This window comes from Tachypleus tridentatus, chromosome 9 (assembly GCF_004210375.1).
Source record: "Tachypleus tridentatus isolate NWPU-2018 chromosome 9, ASM421037v1, whole genome shotgun sequence".
NCBI lineage: Eukaryota > Metazoa > Arthropoda > Merostomata > Xiphosura > Limulidae > Tachypleus > Tachypleus tridentatus.
The window spans coordinates 14,437,259-14,460,279 of record NC_134833.1 but is presented as its reverse complement, the minus strand read 5'-3'; the positions used below and the strand labels follow the sequence as shown (position 1 = coordinate 14,460,279).

Below are 23,021 nucleotides of genomic sequence, written 5' to 3'. Positions count from 1 at the left end.
ACAAACACAGCAGACAACCAATGTAACTTTGCTACGATGTAAGTAACACAAACACAGCAGACAACCCAGTGTGACTTTGTTACGATGTAAGTAACACAAACACAGCAGACAACTCAATGTGACTTTGCTACTATGTAAGTAACAAAAAACACAACAGAAAACACAATGTGACTTTGCTACGATGTAAGTAACACAAATACAGCAGACAACCCAATGTGACTTTGCTACGATGTAACACAAACACAGCAGACAACCCAATGTGACTTTGCTACGATGTAAGTAACACAAACACAACAGACAACCCAATGTGACTTTGCTACGATGTAAGTAACAGAAACACAGCAGACAACCCAGTGTGACTTTGTTACAATGTAAGTAACACAAACACAGCAGACAACCCAATGTGACTTTGCTACGATATAAGTAACACAAATACAGCAGACAACCCAATGTGACTTTGCTACGATGTAACACAAACACAGCAGACAACCCAATGTGACTTTCCTACGATGTAAGTAACACAAACACAGCAGATAACCCAATGTGACTTTGCTACGATGTAAGTAACACAAACACAGCAGACAACCCAATGTGACTTTGCTATGATGTAACACAAACACAGCAGACAACTTAATGTGACTTTGCTACGATGTAAGTAACACAAACTCAACAGACAACCCAATGTGACTTTGTTATGATGAAAGTAACACAAACACAGCAGACAACCCAATGTGACTTTGTTATGATGTAAGTAACACAAACACAGCAGACAACCCAATGTGACTTTGTTATGATGTAAGTAACACAAACACAACAGACATCCCAATGTGACTTTGCTACGATGTAAGTAACACAAACACAGCAGACAACCCAATGTGACTTTGTTATGATGAAAGTAACACAAACACAGCAGACAACCCAATGTGACTTTGTTACAATGTAAGTAACACAAACACAGCAAACAACCCAATGTGACGTTGCTACGATGTAAGTAACACAAATACAGCAGACAACCCAATCTGACTTTGCTACGATGTAACACAAACACAGCAGACAACCCAATGTGACTTTGCTACGATGTAAGTAACACAAACACAGCAGACAACCCAATGTGACTTTGTTAAGATGTAAGTAACACAAACACAGCAGACAACCCAATGTGACTTTGTTATGATGTAAGTAACACAAACACAGCAGACAACCCATTGTGACTTTGTTATGATGTAAGTAACACAAACACAACAGACAACCCAATGTGACTTTGTTACAATGTAAGTAACACAAACACAGCAGACAACCCAATGTGACTTTGCTACGATATAAGTAACACAAATACAGCAGACAACCCAATGTGACTTTGCTACGATGTAACACAAACACAGCAGACAACCCAATGTGACTTTCCTACGATGTAAGTAACACAAACACAGCAGATAACCCAATGTGACTTTGCTACGATGTAAGTAACACAAACACAGCAGACAACCCAATGTGACTTTGCTATGATGTAACACAAACACAGCAGACAACCCAATGTGACTTTGCTACGATGTAAGTAACACAAACTCAACAGACAACCCAATGCGACTTTGCTACGATGTAAGTAACACAAACACAGCAGACAACCCAATGTGACTTTGTTAAGATGTAAGTAACACAAACACAGCAGACAAACCAATGTGACTTTGTTATGATGTAAGTAACACAAACACAGCAGACAACCCATTGTGACTTTGTTATGATGTAAGTAACACAAACACAACAGACAACCCAATGTGACTTTGTTACAATGTAAGTAACACAAACACAGCAGACAACCCAATGTGACTTTGCTACGATATAAGTAACACAAATACAGCATACAACCCAATGTGACTTTGCTACGATGTAACACAAACACAGCAGACAACCCAATGTGACTTTCCTACGATGTAAGTAACACAAACACAGCAGATAACCCAATGTGACTTTGCTACGATGTAAGTAACACAAACACAGCAGACAACCCAATGTGACTTTGCTATGATGTAACACAAACACAGCAGACAACCCAATGTGACTTTGCTACGATGTAAGTAACACAAACTCAACAGACAACCCAATGCGACTTTGCTACGATGTAAGTAACACAAACACAGCAGACAACCCAATGTGACTTTGTTATGATGTAAGTAACACAAACACAGCAGACAACCCAATGTGACTTTGTTATGATGTAAGTAACACAAACACAACAGACATCCCAATGTGACTTTGCTATAATTTAAGTAACACAAACACAGCAGACAACCCAATGTGACTCTGCTACGATGTAAGTAACACAAACACAGCAGACAACCCAATGTGACTTTGTTATGATGAAAGTAACACAAACACAGCAGACAACCCAATGTGACTTTGTTACAATGTAAGTAACACAAACACAGCAGACAACCCAATGTGACTTTGTTATGATGTAAGTAACACAAACACAACAGACATCCCAATGTGACTTTGCTATAATTTAAGTAACACAAACACAGCAGACAACCCAATGTGACTCTGCTACGATGTAAGTAACACAAACACAGCAGACAACCCAATGTGACTTTGTTATGATGAAAGTAACACAAACACAGCAGACAACCCAATGTGACTTTGTTACAATGTAAGTAACACAAACACAGCAAACAACCCAATGTGACGTTGCTACGATGTAAGTAACACAAATACAGCAGACAACCCAATCTGACTTTGCTACGATGTAACACAAACACAGTAGACAACCCAATGTGACTTTGCTACGATGTAAGTAACACAAACACAGCAGACAACCCAATGTGACTTTGCTATGATGTAACACAAACACAGCAGACAACCCAATGTGACTTTGCTACGATGTAAGTAACACAAACACAGCAGACAACCCAATGTGACTTTGCTACGATGTAAGTAACACAAACACAGCAGACAACCCAATGTGACTTTGTTAAGATGTAAGTAACACAAACACAGCAGACAACCCAATGTGACTTTGTTATGATGTAAGTAACACAAACACAGCAGACAACCCATTGTGACTTTGTTATGATGTAAGTAACACAAACACAACAGACAACCCAATGTGACTTTGCTACGATGTAAGTAACAGAAACACAGCAGACAACCCAGTGTGACTTTGTTACAATGTAAGTAACACAAACACAGCAGACAACCCAATGTGACTTTGCTACGATGTAAGTAACACAAATACAGCAGACAACCCAATGTGACTTTGCTACGATGTAAGTAACACAAACTCAACAGACAACCCAATGTGACTTTGCTACGATGTAAGTAACACAAACACAGCAGACAACCCAATGTGACTTTGTTACGATGTAAGTAACACAAACACAGCAGACAACCCAATGTGACTTTGTTACGATGTAAGTAACACAAACACAGCAGACAACCCAATGTGACTTTGATATGATGTAAGTAACACAAACACAGCAGTTAACCCAATGTGACTTTGTTATGATGTAAGTAACACAAACACAACAGACAACCCAATGTGACTTTGTTATGATGTAAGTAACACAAACACAGCAGACAACCCATTGTGACTTTGTTATGATGTAAGTAACACAAACACAGCAGACAACCCAATGTGACTTTGTTATGATGTAAGTAACACAAACACAGCAGACAACCTATTGTGACTTTGTTATGATGTAAGTAACACAAACACAACAGACAACCCTATGTGACTTTGTTATAATGTAAGTAACACAAATACAGCAGACAACCCTATGTGACTTTGTTATGAACACAAACACAGCAGACAACCCAATGTGACTTTGTTATGATGTAAGTAACACAAACTAAAATTAGTTTTGTAACATACATACAGTTACCGGAAACCATTTTTCATTAAATATTTAGGAATTTGATTTTGAATTTTTAATCTGAACCATATTGTCTGCATGACGTAGTGATGGCCAAATAAAAGACATCTAACGTCATGATATAACAGTCCGTAATTTTGAACTATTGTCCAGAGCGTCAACAGCTATCCAGTACCGCCTGCCGCCATCAGTTGTTTTTTTTTGGGATTTGAAGATGGATAAAGAAATTGATTGGCACTTTTCTAATGAGCCCACAACTAAAATTGCAGTGTGTAGTCTCGAGCTATGGGCGTTTCGACCTGCGTATTGACACACCAGTCAATATGCTGCTAAGACTTTCACAACATTAAACATGCTTTGCCGTAACCTACAAATACCATATAATTATATTTTCTTGTATTTCGTGTTACGCTATATCTATGATGAAAATTATAAAAATAGTGAAACTATGAACTCAGGATAAGTCCTCTTAGTGGCATAACGACATATCTGAGGCTAGAAACCTGATTCTGATAAACGTGATAACCCATTGTGTAGTTTTGTGTTTAATTACAAAGAAACAAAACTCAGAATCACAAGAAGTATATACAAGTTGTGTTAGTGGTACTACTGTTATAGATGAGGTATATGCTAGTGGTACTATAGTTATATATAAGTTATATGCTAGTGGTACTACAGTTATCTCTTCGTTGTGTTATGTTGTCCTCTACCCAGACATGATTTTAGATTCCTCTGAAATTTCGTTTATTTCTTTTTTCTTCAATGGTATAACATTATAACATTATATCATTATAACATTATAATATTTATTTCAATATTAGTATACCATTAACATGTTGTTTATCCTTAATGTGATTGATACCTCGCGATGTATTTAGTTTCATTTCACTGGTTGTATTATTAATGTCGCTACATTAATCCACTTGGTTTTCTCAATCTCTGCAACTGGTTGAATTCATCCATTAGCTATGGTTTCCTTCATTTCACTCTTGGTGTAATTTGGCAACACGTTTCTCTGCAGTGTGTGTTCCTACGCGCTTGCCAGCCCACCACTCTAATTGATATATCTATATAATTAACATATCTCTTCTTAATGTTTAGATGATATTTAAAATATGCTTGTTTCCAGGTCTTTATATCTTTAGTCCCTTATTGGTACCATGGGGCTCATTTTCACTCGGTACGTGTGAAACTGGATCGTGTTTCTCTCTTCTTTTCGTTGTTTTTAAATCACCATGGTCTAAACAATTCAAAGATCCAAGTTCGGTATTTGGTGCCGTATATATACGTGTGTGTGTTTTAACTAAACACTTCCAGTTTTACACGTACAATCAATATTTCAATCAAATAGCTACACAAGCTATGCATGCTCCTGTTTGGTTATGCCCTCTGTCTTCATGATAAGTAGTTTTAGATTAGTGGCGACATTGTCTAGGCCTAGTTTTTCAGACCTGACTGCCTAGCTTATTTTCATCTTGGTAAGAGGGATATACAGATTTGTATCTCAAAACGGCTTGTATGGGTATTAACACTTTTATTTATCAGCAGAGAACAACGTTTCGACCTTCCTAGGTCATCATCAGGTTAAGAAACATATCAGCCGTTCTGTGATGCATTTTTATTTCAAGTGGGTTTCTCGACATCAAAGATATCTAGATTTGTTATTTTATCTACTCCCCCTAGTGGTACGTTTGCGGACTTACAACACTAAACACCGGTTTTCAATACATGGTGAGCAGAGCACAGATAACCAGTTTTGTATCTTGGTGATTAACTCAAAGAACCAAAGAAATACTTCGCCCAACCATTCATCTCGTCAGAAGAATGTTTTCTTTTTTCGTTTCTAATAACAACGTTTCTTTTCATTTATTCTGACCCTGATGTAACCTTACAAGCTATTTTTATATTCTCAATCAGTAAACATTCTAATTAAATTTTGTTTTAGTTGACCAACACCCAACATTTTGACTAACATTTTTTTTAAGAAGGTAGGTCGATATACACATTTCTATTTGACTAAGCATATAACCCATATATATCTCTTTTACTCTGTACTTATAACGGGGTTCTGGTTAATTTCATTTTAAATTATCTGTTTCAAAGTGAGATAATGGTAAATCAACTGAGTTACAGTTCTAAATTTGGGGTTTGATTCCTCTCGGTGGACACAGCAAATAGATTGATGTGGCTTCGCACTAGAATAAACAAACCAGTTGTAAATAAGGTTATGTAACATATTATCGTTAACAAACGAGTTGTAAATAAGGCTATGTAACATCTAATCGTTAACAAACGAGTTGTAAATAAGGTTATGTAACATCTAATCGTTAACAAATGAGTTGTAAATAAGGCTATGTAACATCTAATCGTTAACAAACGAGTTGTAAATAAGGCTATGTAACATCTAATCGTTAACAAACGAGTTGTAAATAAGGTTATGTAACATCTAATCGTTAACAAACGAGTTGTAAGTAAGGCTACGTAACATCTAATCGTTAACATTCTAAGCTGCGAACCAACAGGTCGAATGTTCTAGCCAACGATACACTTTTAATGTGCACAGTACAATACAGAATCAGTTCTGTACTTTCCTTCCTATTGAACAAATTTTTACCCTTACACAAAATTTCTGTTTTATAATTTCATGATTAGAAAAAAATCCGGACTGTAGATATATTTTAGTTCATATCATTTGTGTACGTTACCAATAACTTTGATTTCTTGTTCCCATTCGAATGGCTATTAATATTACACTTTTCTCCAGTCATGAATCCAATAATATAACGCTTCACACGGGATTCTAATTAGTTATTATACCTTTTAAAAGGTGCAAGCTAAAACCAAAGGATTTTAACAACAACAAAAAATGTTGTTGTCATATTTGCTTACAGTTTGTATGGGTAATTTAAACTTATAACTATGTTTGTTTGTTTTATACGTTTATTTAAGCTATTGTTCAGACATACGTATTTTAGTGTTTATATAGTGACAACCTTGAAGGTCGTAGCTTAAACAAAACATGAAAAATCAGGAATATAAATTTCGCCTTTGTGTTAGTCTAAAGTTAACATCCGAGAAGTCTCATGAATTTTGAACTGAAAATATAAATAATTAAAGGCCTTATAAAATAAAAGTATCAGATGTTTTAAGTGTATTAATAATTAGTCCCTTTTGTTTACCACCTCTTAATTACGTGAATATAATAAATCAATAATTTTGTTTCAGTTTGTGTTTTTATTACGTTTTGTTATCCAGCTGGAGTTGGACAGATAAAGCCTTCTGTTTACTTTTCTCAGGCCCGGTTTGTGCTGGTGTAGTAGGACTGAAAATGCCACGTTACTGCTTGTTCGGTGATACCGTGAACACCGCATCTAGGATGGAATCCACAGGACTAGGTAAGTAGCTATAACAGACAAGCATGTGTCCACTGGACACTGAAGTATCACATCTACAGTGCTGAAGGATTAGATAAATAGTTAAACAAGATAAGCAAATTGATTGTTCACTGGACAAGTGAGTTGTCCACTGGACATTGAAATACCACACCTACGGTTCCACAGGATTAGATAAATAGTTATTGGGGACAAGCGAGCTATCTACTGGTCACTTTAAAGTACCACATTTGTGGTACCACAGAATCATTAGAAAATCAGATTATCCACTGGACACTTTATAATACTTTAATAACTGTGGACAAATGAGCAACAATTTGTCTATTTAGCATTACTCTATATCTCATGCTTTTGCTCTAAATGAGGTCCTCAGAAGAAGATGGTATTTGATTTCTCCCAAGTTGCCGAAACAGCTACACATATCTTGCAGAATTCCCTTAAATTCTAGAAGTATCTGTGTAATAGTTTGTCATAAATACTTCAATAAATATATGTGTTCAAAAAGTTTGACTGTTATTTTTTTAGTCATGAAAGAACGCCCCCTAGTGGCATAACGATATGTCTGCGGACTTACACCGCTAGAAATCGAGTTTAGATACACGTGATGGGCATAGAACAAATAGTCCATTATGTAGCTTTGTGCTTAGCCTTAAACACGCAATAAAACAAGAGCAAATTTAACTCCAGAATGATCCGCAAGATGGTGCTGTAAGTCTATAAATGCATCTTCTTCACCCTCATTCTCTTGGAATGGTTAATCACTCACAAATATTATCATGCCTCGGTAAGTCTTCAGATTTACAACGCTAACATCAAGGGTTCGATTCCCCTCCGTGAACACAGCAGATAGCCCGATGTTTGTTTGTTTTTTTAATTTCGCGCAAAGCTACTCGAGGGCTATCTGCGCTAGCCGTCCCTAATTTAGCAGTGTAAGACTAGACGAAAGGCAGCTAGTCATCACCACCCACCGCCAACTCTTGGGCAACTCTTTTACCAACGGATAGTGGGATTGATCGTCACATTATAACGCCCCCACAGCTGAAAGAGCGAGCGGGATTCGAACCCGCGATCCTCGGATTACGAGTCGAACGCCTTAACACACTTGGCCTTGCCAGGCAAGTCCGATGAGAAAAAACGCACACACGAATATTTCTGTCTAGTGTTCGCATGTTTCATATAACACGTTTCACTGCAGATACCAAGTAACTTTACGTAGTAGCAGTTAGTAAGTTTGGATTCAATTAATGCTTTTCGCGTTTTCGATATATATTTTTTTCTTAAGCTCATTATGAACGTTATGCACACTGCAGGTATCGAAACTCAATTTTCAGTGGTAGAAGTCTACAGACTCACAGCCGAGCGTCTTAGAGGGGAAGCAGAATATTCAGTATAATGTTTAGTGTGTATAACGCTTCCAAGTGCTGGTTCACTGATGGTAGAGGTACTATATTCAGTTTGAAAAAAAAACAAAAAAAAACCAGGCCCTAAAATGCCTCTTCTGTAACTATCACAAAAGTTAAAACCAAATGACTCTCACATCAAGTTTTGTTGTGTAATAATAACCTTTAGCTGGTACATACTTAAATTATACTCTCAAAGTCGTGTAAGGTAAGGATGTAATCTAGACACCAGGGTTGATATAATTACGTAATGTATAAAAGACTTCATTTCAATTATACTGACAAACCTTTGACGACAAATATAGAACTAGAAGTTATAAAAATCTAACCTTGTAGGTGTTAATATTGTTACTATTGTCTAACCTTGTAGGTATTAATATTATTACTATTGTCTAACCTTGTAGGTGTTAATATTGTTACTATTGTCTAACCTTGTAGTTATTAATATTATTACTATTGTCTAACCTTGTAGGTATTAATATTGTTACTATTGTCTAACCTTGTAGGTGTTAATATTGTTACTATTGTCTAACCTTGTAGGTATTAATATTATTACTATTGTCTAACCTTGTAGGTGTTAATATTGTTACTATTGTCTAACCTTGTAGGTATTAATATTGTTACTATTGTCTAACCTTGTAGGTATTAATATTGTTACTATTGTCTAACCTTGTAGGTATTAATATTGCTACTATTGTCTAACCTTGTAGGTATTAATATTTTTACTATTGTCTAACCTTGTAGGTATTAATATTGTTACTATTGTCTAACCTTGTAGGTGTTAATATTGTTACTATTGTCTAACCTTGTAGGTATTAATATTATTACTATTGTCTAACCTTGTAGGTGTTAATATTGTTACTATTGTCTAACCTTGTAGGTATTAATATTGTTATTATTGTCTAACCTTGTAGGTATTAATATTGTTACTATTGTCTAACCTTGTAGGTATTAATATTGTTACTATTGTCTAACCTTGTAGGTATTAATATTGTTACTATTGTCTAACCTTGTAGGTGTTAATATTGTTACTATTGTCTAACCTTGTAGGTATTAATATTATTACTATTGTCTAACCTTGTAGGTGTTAATATTGCTACTATTGTCTAACCTTGTAGGTATTAATATTGTTACTATTGTCTAACCTTGTAGGTGTTAATATTGTTACTATTGTCTAACCTTGTAGGTGTTAATATTGTTACTATTGTCTAACCTTGTAGGTATTAATATTATTACTATTGCCTAACCTTGTAGGTATTAATATTGTTACTATTGTCTAACCTTGTAGGTATTAATATTATTACTATTGTCTAACCTTGTAGGTATTAATATTATTACTATTGTCTAACCTTGTAGGTATTAATATTGTTACTATTGTCTAACCTTGTAGGTATTAATATTGTTACTATTGTCTAACCTTGTAGGTATTAATATTGTTACTATTGTCTAACCTTGTAGGTATTAATATTGTTACTATTGTCTAACCTTGTGGGGTATTAATATTGTTACTATTGTCTAACCTTGTAGGTATTAATATTGTTACTATTGTCTAACCTTGTAGGTATTAATATTGTTACTATTGTCTAACCTTGTAGGTATTAATATTGTTACTATTGTCTAACCTTGTAGGTATTAATATTGTTACTATTGTCTAACCTTGTAGGTATTAATATTGTTACTATTGTCTAACCTTCTAGGTATTAATATTGTTACTATTGTCTAACCTTGTAGGTATTAATATTATTACTATTGTCTAACCTTGTAGGTATTAATATTATTACTATTGTCTAACCTTGTAGGTATTAATATTGTAATCTAGACACCAGGGTTGATATTAATATTATTACTATTGTCTAACCTTGTAGGTATTAATATTATTACTATTGTCTAACCTTGTAGGTATTAATATTATTACTATTGTCTAACCTTGTAGGTATTAATATTATTACTATTGTCTAACCTTGTAGGTGTTAATATTATTACTATTGTCTAACCTTGTAGGTATTAATATTATTACTATTGTCTAACCTTGTAGGTATTAATATTATTACTATTGTCTAACCTTGTAGGTATTAATATTATTACTATTGTCTAACCTTGTAGGTATTAATATTATTACTATTGTCTAACCTTGTGGGTATTAATATTATTACTATTGTCTAACCTTGTAGGTATTAATATTGTAATCTAGACACCAGGGTTGATATTAATATTATTACTATTGTCTAACCTTGTAGGTATTAATATTATTACTATTGCCTAACCTTTAGGTATTAATATTGTAATCTAGACACCAGGGTTGATATTAATATTATTACTATTGTCTAACCTTGTAGGTATTAATATTATTACTATTGTCTAACCTTGTAGGTATTAAAATTGTAATCTAGACACCAGGATTGATATTAATATTATTACTATTGTCTAACCTTGTAGGTATTAATATTGTTACTATTGTCTAACCTTGTAGGTATTAATATTGTTACTATTGTCTAACCTTGTAGGTATTAATATTGTTACTATTGTCTAACCTTGTAGGTATTAATATTGTTACTATTGTCTAACCTGGTAGGTATTAATATTATTACTATTGTCTAACCTTGTAGGTATTAATATTATTACTATTGTCTGACCTTGTAGGTATTAATATTATTACTATTGTCTAACCTTGTAGGTATTAATATTATTACTATTGTCTAACCTTGTAGGTATTAATATTATTCCTATTGTCTAACCTTGTAGGTATTAATGTTATTACTATTGTCTAACCTTGTAGGTATTAATATTGTTACTATTGTCTAACCTTGTAGGTATTAATATTGTTACTATTGTCTAACCTTGTAGGTATTAATATTGTTACTATTGTCTGACCTTGTAGGTATTAATATTGTTACTATTGTCTAACCTTGTAGGTATTAATATTGTTACTATTGTCTAACCTTGTAGGTATTAATATTGTTACTATTGTCTAACCTTGTAGGTATTAATATTGTTACTATTGTCTAACCTTGTAGGTATTAATATTGTTACTATTGTCTAACCTTGTAGGTATTAATATTGTTACTATTGTCTAACCTTGTAGGTATTAATATTGTTACTATTGTCTAACCTTGTAGGTATTAATATTGTTACTATTGTCTAACCTTGTAGGTATTAATATTGTTACTATTGTCTAACCTTGTAGGTATTAATATTGTTACTATTGTCTAACCTTGTAGGTATTAATATTGTTACTATTGCCTAACCTTGTAGGTATTAATATTGTTACTATTGTCTAACCTTGTAGGTATTAATATTGTTACTATTGTCTAACCTTGTAGGTATTAATATTATTACTATTGTCTAACCTTGTAGGTATTAATATTATTACTATTGTCTAACCTTGTAGGTATTAATATTATTACTATTGTCTAACCTTGTAGGTATTAATATTATTACTATTGTCTAACCTTGTAGGTATTAATATTATTACTATTGTCTAACCTTGTAGGTATTAATATTGTTACTATTGTCTAACCTTGTAGGTATTAATATTGTTACTATTGTCTAACCTTGTAGGTATTAATATTGTTACTATTGTCTAACCTTGTAGGTATTAATATTGTTACTATTGTCTAACCTTGTAGGTATTAATATTGTTACTATTGTCTAACCTTGTAGGTATTAATATTGTTACTATTGTCTAACCTTGTAGGTATTAATATTGTTACTATTGTCTAACCTTGTAGGTATTAATATTGTTACTATTGTCTAACCTTGTAGGTATTAATATTGTTACTATTGTCTAACCTTGTAGGTATTAATATTATTACTATTGTCTAACCTTGTAGGTATTAATATTCTTACTATTGTCTAACCTTGTAGGTATTAATATTGTTACTATTGTCTAACCTTGTAGGTATTAATATTGTTACTATTGTCTAACCTTGTAGGTATTAATATTGTTACTATTGTCTAACCTTGTAGGTATTAATATTGTTACTATTGTCTAACCTTGTAGGTATTAATATTGTTACTATTGTCTAACCTTGTAGGTATTAATATTATTACTATTGTCTAACCTTGTAGGTATTAAAATTATTACTATTGTCTAACCTTGTAGGTATTAATATTGTTACCATTGTCTAACCTTGTAGGTATTAATATTGTTACTATTGTCTAACCTTGTAGGTATTAATATTGTTACTATTGTCTAACCTTGTAGGTATTAATATTGTTACTATTGTCTAACCTTGTAGGTATTAATATTGTTACTATTGTCTAACCTTGTAGGTATTAATATTGTTACTATTGTCTAACCTTGTAGGTATTAATATTGTTACTATTGTCTAACCTTGTAGGTATTAATATTGTTACTATTGTCTAACCTTGTAGGTATTAATATTGTTACTATTGTCTAACCTTGTAGGTATTAATATTGTTACTATTGTCTAACCTTGTAGGTATTAATATTGTTACTATTGTCTAACCTTGTAGGTATTAATATTGTTACTATTGTCTAACCTTGTAGGTATTAATATTGTTACTATTGTCTAACCTTGTAGGTATTAATATTGTTACTATTGTCTAACCTTCTAGGTATTAATATTGTTACTATTGTCTAACCTTGTAGGTATTAATATTATTACTATTGTCTAACCTTGTAGGAATTAATATTATTAGTATTGTCTAACCTTGTAGGTATTAATATTGTAATCTAGACACCAGGGTTGATATTAATATTATTACTATTGTCTAACCTTGTAGGTATTAATATTATTACTATTGTCTAACCTTGTAGGTATTAATATTATTACTATTGTCTAACCTTGTAGGTATTAATATTATTACTATTGTCTAACCTTGTAGGTGTTAATATTATTACTATTGTCTAACCTTGTAGGTGTTAATATTATTACTATTGTCTAACCTTGTAGGTATTAATATTATTACTATTGTCTAACCTTGTAGGTATTAATATTATTACTATTGTCTAACCTTGTAGGTATTAATATTATTACTATTGTCTAACCTTGTAGGTATTAATATTATTACTATTGTCTAACCTTGTAGGTATTAATATTATTACTATTGTCTAACCTTGTAGGTATTAATATTGTAATCTAGACACCAGGGTTGATATTAATATTATTACTATTGTCTAACCTTGTAGGTATTAATATTATTACTATTGCCTAACCTTTAGGTATTAATATTGTAATCTAGACACCAGGGTTGATATTAATATTATTACTATTGTCTAACCTTGTAGGTATTAATATTATTACTATTGTCTAACCTTGTAGGTATTAAAATTGTAATCTAGACACCAGGATTGATATTAATATTATTACTATTGTCTAACCTTGTAGGTATTAATATTGTTACTATTGTCTAACCTTGTAGGTATTAATATTGTTACTATTGTCTAACCTTGTAGGTATTAATATTGTTACTATTGTCTAACCTTGTAGGTATTAATATTGTTACTATTGTCTAACCTGGTAGGTATTAATATTATTACTATTGTCTAACCTTGTAGGTATTAATATTATTACTATTGTCTGACCTTGTAGGTATTAATATTATTACTATTGTCTCACCTTGTAGGTATTAATATTATTACTATTGTCTAACCTTGTAGGTATTAATATTATTCCTATTGTCTAACCTTGTAGGTATTAATGTTATTACTATTGTCTAACCTTGTAGGTATTAATATTGTTACTATTGTCTAACCTTGTAGGTATTAATATTGTTACTATTGTCTACCCTTGTAGGTATTAATATTGTTACTATTGTCTGACCTTGTAGGTATTAATATTGTTACTATTGTCTAACCTTGTAGGTATTAATATTGTTACTATTGTCTAACCTTGTAGGTATTAATATTGTTACTATTGTCTAACCTTGTAGGTATTAATATTGTTACTATTGTCTAACCTTGTAGGTATTAATATTGTTACTATTGTCTAACCTTGTAGGTATTAATATTGTTACTATTGTCTAACCTTGTAGGTATTAATATTGTTACTATTGTCTAACCTTGTAGGTATTAATATTGTTACTATTGTCTAACCTTGTAGGTATTAATATTGTTACTATTGTCTAACCTTGTAGGTATTAATATTGTTACTATTGTCTAACCTTGTAGGTATTAATATTGTTACTATTGCCTAACCTTGTAGGTATTAATATTGTTACTATTGTCTAACCTTGTAGGTATTAATATTGTTACTATTGTCTAACCTTGTAGGTATTAATATTATTACTATTGTCTAACCTTGTAGGTATTAATATTATTACTATTGTCTAACCTTGTAGGTATTAATATTATTACTATTGTCTAACCTTGTAGGTATTAATATTATTACTATTGTCTAACCTTGTAGGTATTAATATTATTACTATTGTCTAACCTTGTAGGTATTAATATTGTTACTATTGTCTAACCTTGTAGGTATTAATATTGTTACTATTGTCTAACCTTGTAGGTATTAATATTGTTACTATTGTCTAACCTTGTAGGTATTAATATTGTTACTATTGTCTAACCTTGTAGGTATTAATATTGTTACTATTGTCTAACCTTGTAGGTATTAATATTGTTACTATTGTCTAACCTTGTAGGTATTAATATTATTACTATTGTCTAACCTTGTAGGTATTAATATTGTTACTATTGTCTAACCTTGTAGGTATTAATATTTTTACTATTGTCTAACCTTGTAGGTATTAATATTTTTACTATTGTCTAACCTTGTAGGTATTAATATTGTTACTATTGTCTAACCTTGTAGGTATTAATATTGTTACTATTGTCTAACCTTGTAGGTATTAATATTATTACTATTGTCTAACCTTGTAGGTATTAAAATTATTACTATTGTCTAACCTTGTAGGTATTAATATTGTTACCGTTGTCTAACCTTGTAGGTATTAATATTGTTACTATTGTCTAACCTTGTAGGTATTAATATTGTTACTATTGTCTAACCTTGTAGGTATTAATATTGTTACTATTGTCTAACCTTGTAGGTATTAATATTGTTACTATTGTCTAACCTTGTAGGTATTAATATTGTTACTATTGTCTAACCTTGTAGGTATTAATATTGTTACTATTGTCTAACCTTGTAGGTATTAATATTGTTACTATTGTCTAACCTTGTAGGTATTAATATTGTTACTATTGTCTAACCTTGTAGGTATTAATATTGTTACTATTGTCTAACCTTGTAGGTATTAATATTGTTACTATTGTCTAACCTTGTAGGTATTAATATTGTAATCTAGACACCAGGGTTGATATTAATATTATTACTATTGTCTAACCTTGTAGGTATTAATATTATTACTATTGTCTAACCTTGTAGGTATTAATATTATTACTATTGTCTAACCTTATAGGTGTTAATATTATTACTATTGTCTAACCTTGTAGGTATTAATATTATTACTATTGTCTAACCTTGCAGGTATTAATATTATTACTATTGTCTAACCTTGTAGGTATTAATATTATTACTATTGTCTAACCTTGTAGGTATTAATATTATTACTATTGTCTAACCTTGTAGGTATTAATATTATTACTATTGTCTAACCTTGTAGGTATTAATATTATTACTATTGTCTAACCTTGTAGGTATTAATATTGTAATCTAGACACCAGGGTTGATATTAATATTATTACTATTGTCTAACCTTGTAGGTATTAATATTATTACTATTGCCTAACCTTGTAGGTATTAATATTGTAATCTAGACACCAGGGTTGATATTAATATTATTACTATTGTCTAACCTTGTAGGTATTAATATTATTACTATTGTCTAACCTTGTAGGTATTAATATTGTAATCTAGACACCAGGGTTGATATTAATATTATTACTATTGTCTAACCTTGTAGGTATTAATATTATTACTATTGTCTAACCTTGTAGGTATTAATATTATTACTATTGTCTAACCTTGTAGGTATCAATATTGTAATCTAGACACCAGGGTTGATATTAATATTATTACTATTGTCTAACCTTGTAGGTATTAATATTGTTACTATTGTCTAACCTTGTAGGTATTAATATTGTTACTATTGTCTAACCTTGTAGGTATTAATATTGTTACTATTGTCTAACCTTGTAGGTATTAATATTGTTACTATTGTCTAACCTTGTAGGTATTAATATTGTTACTATTGTCTAACCTTGTAGGTGTTAATATTAATACTATATTGTCTAACCTTGTAGGTGTTAATATTAATACTATTGTCTAACCTTGTAGGTGTTAATATTATTACTATTGTCTAACCTTGTAGGTATTAATATTATTACTATTGTCTAACCTTGTAGGTATTAATATTGTAATCTAGACACCAGGGTTGATATTAATATTATTACTATTGTCTAACCTTGTAGGTGTTAATATTATTACTATTGTCTAACCTTGTAGGTATTAATATTATTACTATTGTCTAACCTTGTAGGTATTAATATTATTACTATTGTCTAACCTTGTAAGTATTAATATTATTACTATTGTCTAACCTTGTAGGTATTAATATTATTACTATTGTCTATCCTTGTAGGTATTAATATTATTACTATTGTCTAACCTTGTAGGTATTAATATTATTACTATTGCCTAACCTTTAGGTATTAATATTGTAATCTAGACACCAGGGTTGATATTAATATTATTACTATTGTCTAACCTTGTAGGTATTAATATTATTACTATTGCCTAACCTTTAGGTATTAATATTGTAATCTAGACACCAGGGTTGATATTAATATTATTACTATTGTCTAACCTTGTAGGTATTAATATTATTACTATTGTCTAACCTTGTAGGTATTAAAATTGTAATCTAGACACCAGGGTTGATATTAATATTATTACTATTGTCTAACCTTGTAGGTATTAATATTGTTACTATTGTCTAACCTTGTAGGTATTAATATTGTTACTATTGTCTAACCTTGTAGGTATTAATATTGTTACTATTGTCTAACCTTGTAGGTATTAATATTGTTACTATTGTCTAACCTTGTAGGTATTAATATTGTTACTATTGTCTAACCTTGTAGGTATTAATATTGTTACTATTGTCTAACCTTGTAGGTATTAATATTATTACTATTGTCTAACCTTGTAGGTATTAATATTATTACTATTGTCTAACCTTGAAGGTATTAATATTGTAATCTAGACACCAGGGTTGATATTAATATTATTACTATTGTCTAACCTTGTAGGTATTAATATTATTACTATTGTCTAACCTTGCAGGTATTAATATTATTACTATTGTCTAACCTTGTAGGTATTAATATTATTACTATTGTCTAACCTTGTAGGTGTTAATATTATTACTATTGTCTAACCTTGTAGGTATTAATATTATTACTATTGTCTAACCTTGCAGGTATTAATATTATTACTATTGTCTAACCTTGTAGGTATTAATATTATTACTATTGTCTAACCTTGTAGGTATTAATATTATTACTATTGTCTAACCTTGTAGGTATTAATATTATTACTATTGTCTAACCTTGTAGGTATTAATATTATTACTATTGTCTAACCTTGTAGGTATTAATATTATTACTATTGTCTAACCTTGTAGGTATTAATATTATTACTATTGTCTAACCTTGTAGGTATTAATATTATTACTATTGTCTAACCTTGTAGGTGTTAATATTATTACTATTGTCTAACCTTGTAGGTGTTAATATTAATACTATTGTCTAACCTTGTAGGTGTTAATATTATTACTATTGTCTAACCTTGTAGGTGTTAATATTATTACTATTGTCTAACCTTGTAGGTGTTAATATTATTACTATTGTCTAACCTTGTAGGTGTTAATATTATTACTATTGTCTAACCTTGTAGGTGTTAATATTATTACTATTGTCTAACCTTGTAGGTGTTAATATTATTACTATTGTCTAACCTTGTAGGTGTTAATATTATTACTATTGTCTAACCTTGTAGGTGTTAATATTATTACTATTGTCCAACCTTGTAGGTGTTAATATTATTACTATTGTCTAACCTTGTAGGTGTTAATATTATTACTATTGTCTAACCTTGTAGGTGTTAATATTATTACTATTGTCTAACCTTGTAGGTGTTAATATTATTACTATTGTCTAACCTTGTAGGTGTTAATATTATTACTATTGTCTAACCTTGTAGGTGTTAATATTATTACTATTGTCTAACCTTGTAGGTGTTAATATTATTACTATTGTCTAACCTTTTAGGTATTAATATTATTACTATTGTCTAACCTTGTAGGTATTAATATTATTACTATTCTCTAACCTTGTAGGTATTAATATTATTACTATTGTCTAACCTTGTAGGTATTAATATTATTACTATTGTCTAACCTTGTAGGTATTAATATTATTACTATTGTCTAACCTTGTAGGTATTAATATTATTACTATTGTCTAACCTTGTAGGTATTAATATTATTACTATTGTCTAACCTTGTAGGTATTAATATTATTACTATTCTCTAACCTTGTAGGTATTAATATTATTACTATTGTCTAACCTTGTAGGTATTAATATTATTACTATTGTCTAACCTTGTAGGTATTAATATTATTACTATTGTCTAACCTTGTAGGTATTAATATTATTACTATTGTCTAAGTCCTTGTAGGTATTAATATTATTACTATTGTCTAAGTCCTTGTAGGTATTAATATTATTACTATTGTCTAAGTCCTTGTAGGTATTAATATTATTACTATTGTCTAAGTCCTTGTGGCTGATGGATTTGACTACTTATCAAATCAACATGGAAAACTTACGATATATACTGCCCTCTCTACACTTGTTAGATTTTGTTCCTACATTGGAGAAAACCAAAAAACATTCACAATGTTCATTGTTTAAAATATTTTCCATAAATAACTTTCAGAGAAGTAGATATTTTCTTTTGAACCATCATTAAGAGTTTTACAATATTTCTCTATCTGAAACAAACCTCTAGATTTGTTTACCGATATGTCATCATTTGAGTTAATCGAAACTGGTGGATATTAGAGTTCTCTTTGTAAATGAAGCCCCCTGGTAGAAAGAATTGAAACTACTTTGTCTTAGCATTTGCAAATCTGTCTGGTATATATAAGATATTATTTTGTGCATTCAGATATCACTGTGCACGTTTTTGTCTGATTATTTGTTTGCTATTTTCACTTTTACTTGCAATTTTCAAGCTGAGAGTGGCTCAAAGGAAAGTTAGGAAGCACATGCTGATAATAATACTATGTAACACAAATCTTGTTCCTGGATAGTATGCGTTATTTCTCAATTGCTTATGTTGTAAAAGTACAGAAAATGGCCATTATTCCATTCAAACTTTGCTTTTGTAACCTGGATAATGACATTTAGAAATTAACCTATTTTATATGTAAAAACGGGCAAATTTGCACATTTTCATTTACATAAGGTCTGAATAAAACAACATATGAATCAAGATTTACATGTATTTATACTAAAGTTATACAAATATGAATAAAAATATTTAGAAGTGTTGGTGACACTTCTTCTGACTTGCGAGTTGCACACTTTCATCTAACTAATCCCACTCCTTTATCCTCGATGTCAAAAGTTCGGCATTCAACTTTGTTAGACCAAGACTTCCCTGATCAAGTCATTGATGTCTCTTTGGTTGGAGTAGTATGGGTTTCTCTCACCAGCTGCACTTCTGAAATTATAAGCTGGATCTTCAACGTCTACCTCCTCTTCTGATTTGCTGCTCTCTTCTGAGGATGGCTGCTTTCTCTCTGACAGAGTAGGTACAGGAAGTTCAGGGCAGTGTGGCACTGGGGCGATGGATGATGGAAGGTCCGGATACATGATAGCACATGCATTTATGCCAGCCCGATGTTTGGAAGGGTTTACCATGTAGAAGTAGCAATTGCTTGTGTGGTTAGTGGGTTCACACCAAGTTCTTGGAATAGCGAACTTCATGGCTCTCTTTTCCCCTCTGTACCATCCTGCAAAAGAGCAAAATAAAATTGTTATTATGAAGAATAAATTTATTTCATCCACAACTAAGGTGTAAGAGGTTCATGTAAAATATTTTGTATGTGATATTTTTTTCTATATTATTGGAAATTAAAAAATAAAAAATATATTTAAATTTTTAAAAGTCTAAAATTTATATAATATAAAATCTCACTGTTCAAGCAAACAAAAATTGACCGTCTTACCTTCTAGAGCTTGTGCTCGCAGGTAAAATGCTGTCCTAGAGTACTTTTTCACTCTTATCTTGATAAATTGGCCACATACATAGCAGGATGCGTCTGGAGATTGCTTGCAGCTTCTTGATGCAATTTCGGATAAAATTAGATAGGTCTATGTGTTCACTTAGGCAGCTAGAACTAAACTGAAGTGGTGATTCCCTGTATATATATATATATATATTACTATGGAAAGTCTAGAAAATTCTAAAAGGTTCTTGAAAATTCTCGTAAGTTCTACAACATTCTAGAAAGTTCGAGAAAATTCTTTTAAGTTCGAGAAAATTCTCTATCAGCTACTCAGCACTGAATCCACTTGGAATGTTCTGGAAAATGGATAAATTTGAAAACTTCATTACCCAGGTTATAAAAACAAAGTTTGAAGAGAAAAACAGGTCTCTTCTATTTACTTTAGGCATAAGCAAGTGGGAAATAACACTTTCTGCCCAGGAACAAGAAATAGTAAACATTTTGTCACATACTGTAATTGAGTTTCAGTTCCCGTGATGGACAAACCACATATTGTGTACCTTTAATAAAAATCCATCGTGGTTTCACTAATTAAATAATAGCATTGTACAGCAACCATATGTGAAATAGTTACTTTTACCACAGCGAATATTAGTTACATCTAGTCATAAAGCGTAGAGGGATTCTAAAAAGGAAATTATCAAAACTACTACGCCACCTATAAAAATGCATCGATTTATATTAAACCAGAATGCAAATAGAAAGCAAATGAGTTGAATCTTTCTTGGAGCCCGGTATTGAGTGATAATAAATTCAGTGTCACTTTGGAAGCCACTTAGGATATTCTTTGTTGTTCTTATTGTTTTCTAAGATAACTCTTTTTATTATACACAGCTCTCAAGATTCATTGTAGCTCTGAAACCAAGAAAATACTAGAAAAAATTGGAGGATACCATTTGGAAGAGAGAGGAATTATTAACATTAAGGTAACTTAAGTTTAGATAATACATCTGTGTGTGTGTGTAAGTACAATTTTGTTAGAGAAAAGATAACTTATGTTCCTCCAACTCCCCCGAAAAGGGCCAAAAACCTCCTCTAGGGATCACCATGTTTTAACCATTCATACCACTATAGAGCAATGTGTTGTCTGTCAGTCAGTCAGTAGACATGTCGTGATATTAGCAAAACATGGGTGCGAGAAGAATTGTGCGCTGAATCGGTCGCTGCAATACAGCGTGACTTATGAACTTCAAAAGCAGGAAATAAAAATATTTGTTATTACAATGTAAATAAGGTACAAACGTCAAACATCGTAAGTTCTCTTTACCATCGTTTGCTGCCATCTATCGTCGGTTATATTTATTACAGTTTATGGTTGTGGTAATTTTAAAATCAACGGCTCAAAATATGCTGTACCATAAAAAACTCTTATTTATCAAATTAATGTTACTCAAATTTCAAGGATATATATACATATATTTCTAAGTGTGACATATTTCTATGCCGGCTGTTGTATTGTATAACGTATTGTTTTAAAATAACCTTTTTATCTCAAATTTTACTGATTGCTTCGGATTGCTTCTCGTGGTATATTAAGGTGTACATATTTATACATAAGTAATACAGTTTGGGTAAGCCTGTAGCCACAATGCTATATCAGTTATTATAAGCACTAGGATGTTAAAGATATCGTCTTATTACGTCCAGCCAGCATCCCCACCCCTCGATAGTCACGTGATAAATCAAAGAGAGACAACAAAGAATGCAGCTGACAGTTTGTCGAAATTCCTTCCATCAAACGTTCTTATTATAAAAAAAATGTGAATGTTCAATAGCCGCGGTGCTTGAAATCCATTTAGGCCAAATTAGAGTAAATTAATCCATGAATTTGTTTTCTTTAATTATATATATTTTATTGCAATAGTAATATCCACCGTTAGGGCTACATATACTGTATTTAATTTTATTACGAATTAAGATCTCTACCAGCCTTCCTTGTAGTTGAAATTATTTTAGGCATAAATAGAATAAGTTAATCTATCAAACGCATTAATCGAAAAGGTTTCACTTTCTGGGTCCAAAACTGTAGTTAGATCACAAATTGGACGAAAGATGAAGATATGAGATAAAC

The 23,021-nt window shown here is 31.3% G+C and overlaps 1 protein-coding gene across 1 annotated transcript in view; it reads left to right on the top strand.

Annotated features, from left to right (window-relative positions):
- The window catches only part of LOC143224770 (guanylate cyclase 32E-like), an 82,529-nt gene that overhangs the window by 47,729 nt on the left and 11,779 nt on the right, over positions 1-23,021 (top strand). The window contains exons 15-16 of the mRNA XM_076453043.1: positions 7,166-7,264; positions 21,785-21,876. Of these exons, the coding sequence (XP_076309158.1) occupies positions 7,166-7,264; positions 21,785-21,876 (191 nt within the window). The remainder of the gene's footprint in view (positions 1-7,165; positions 7,265-21,784; positions 21,877-23,021) is intronic.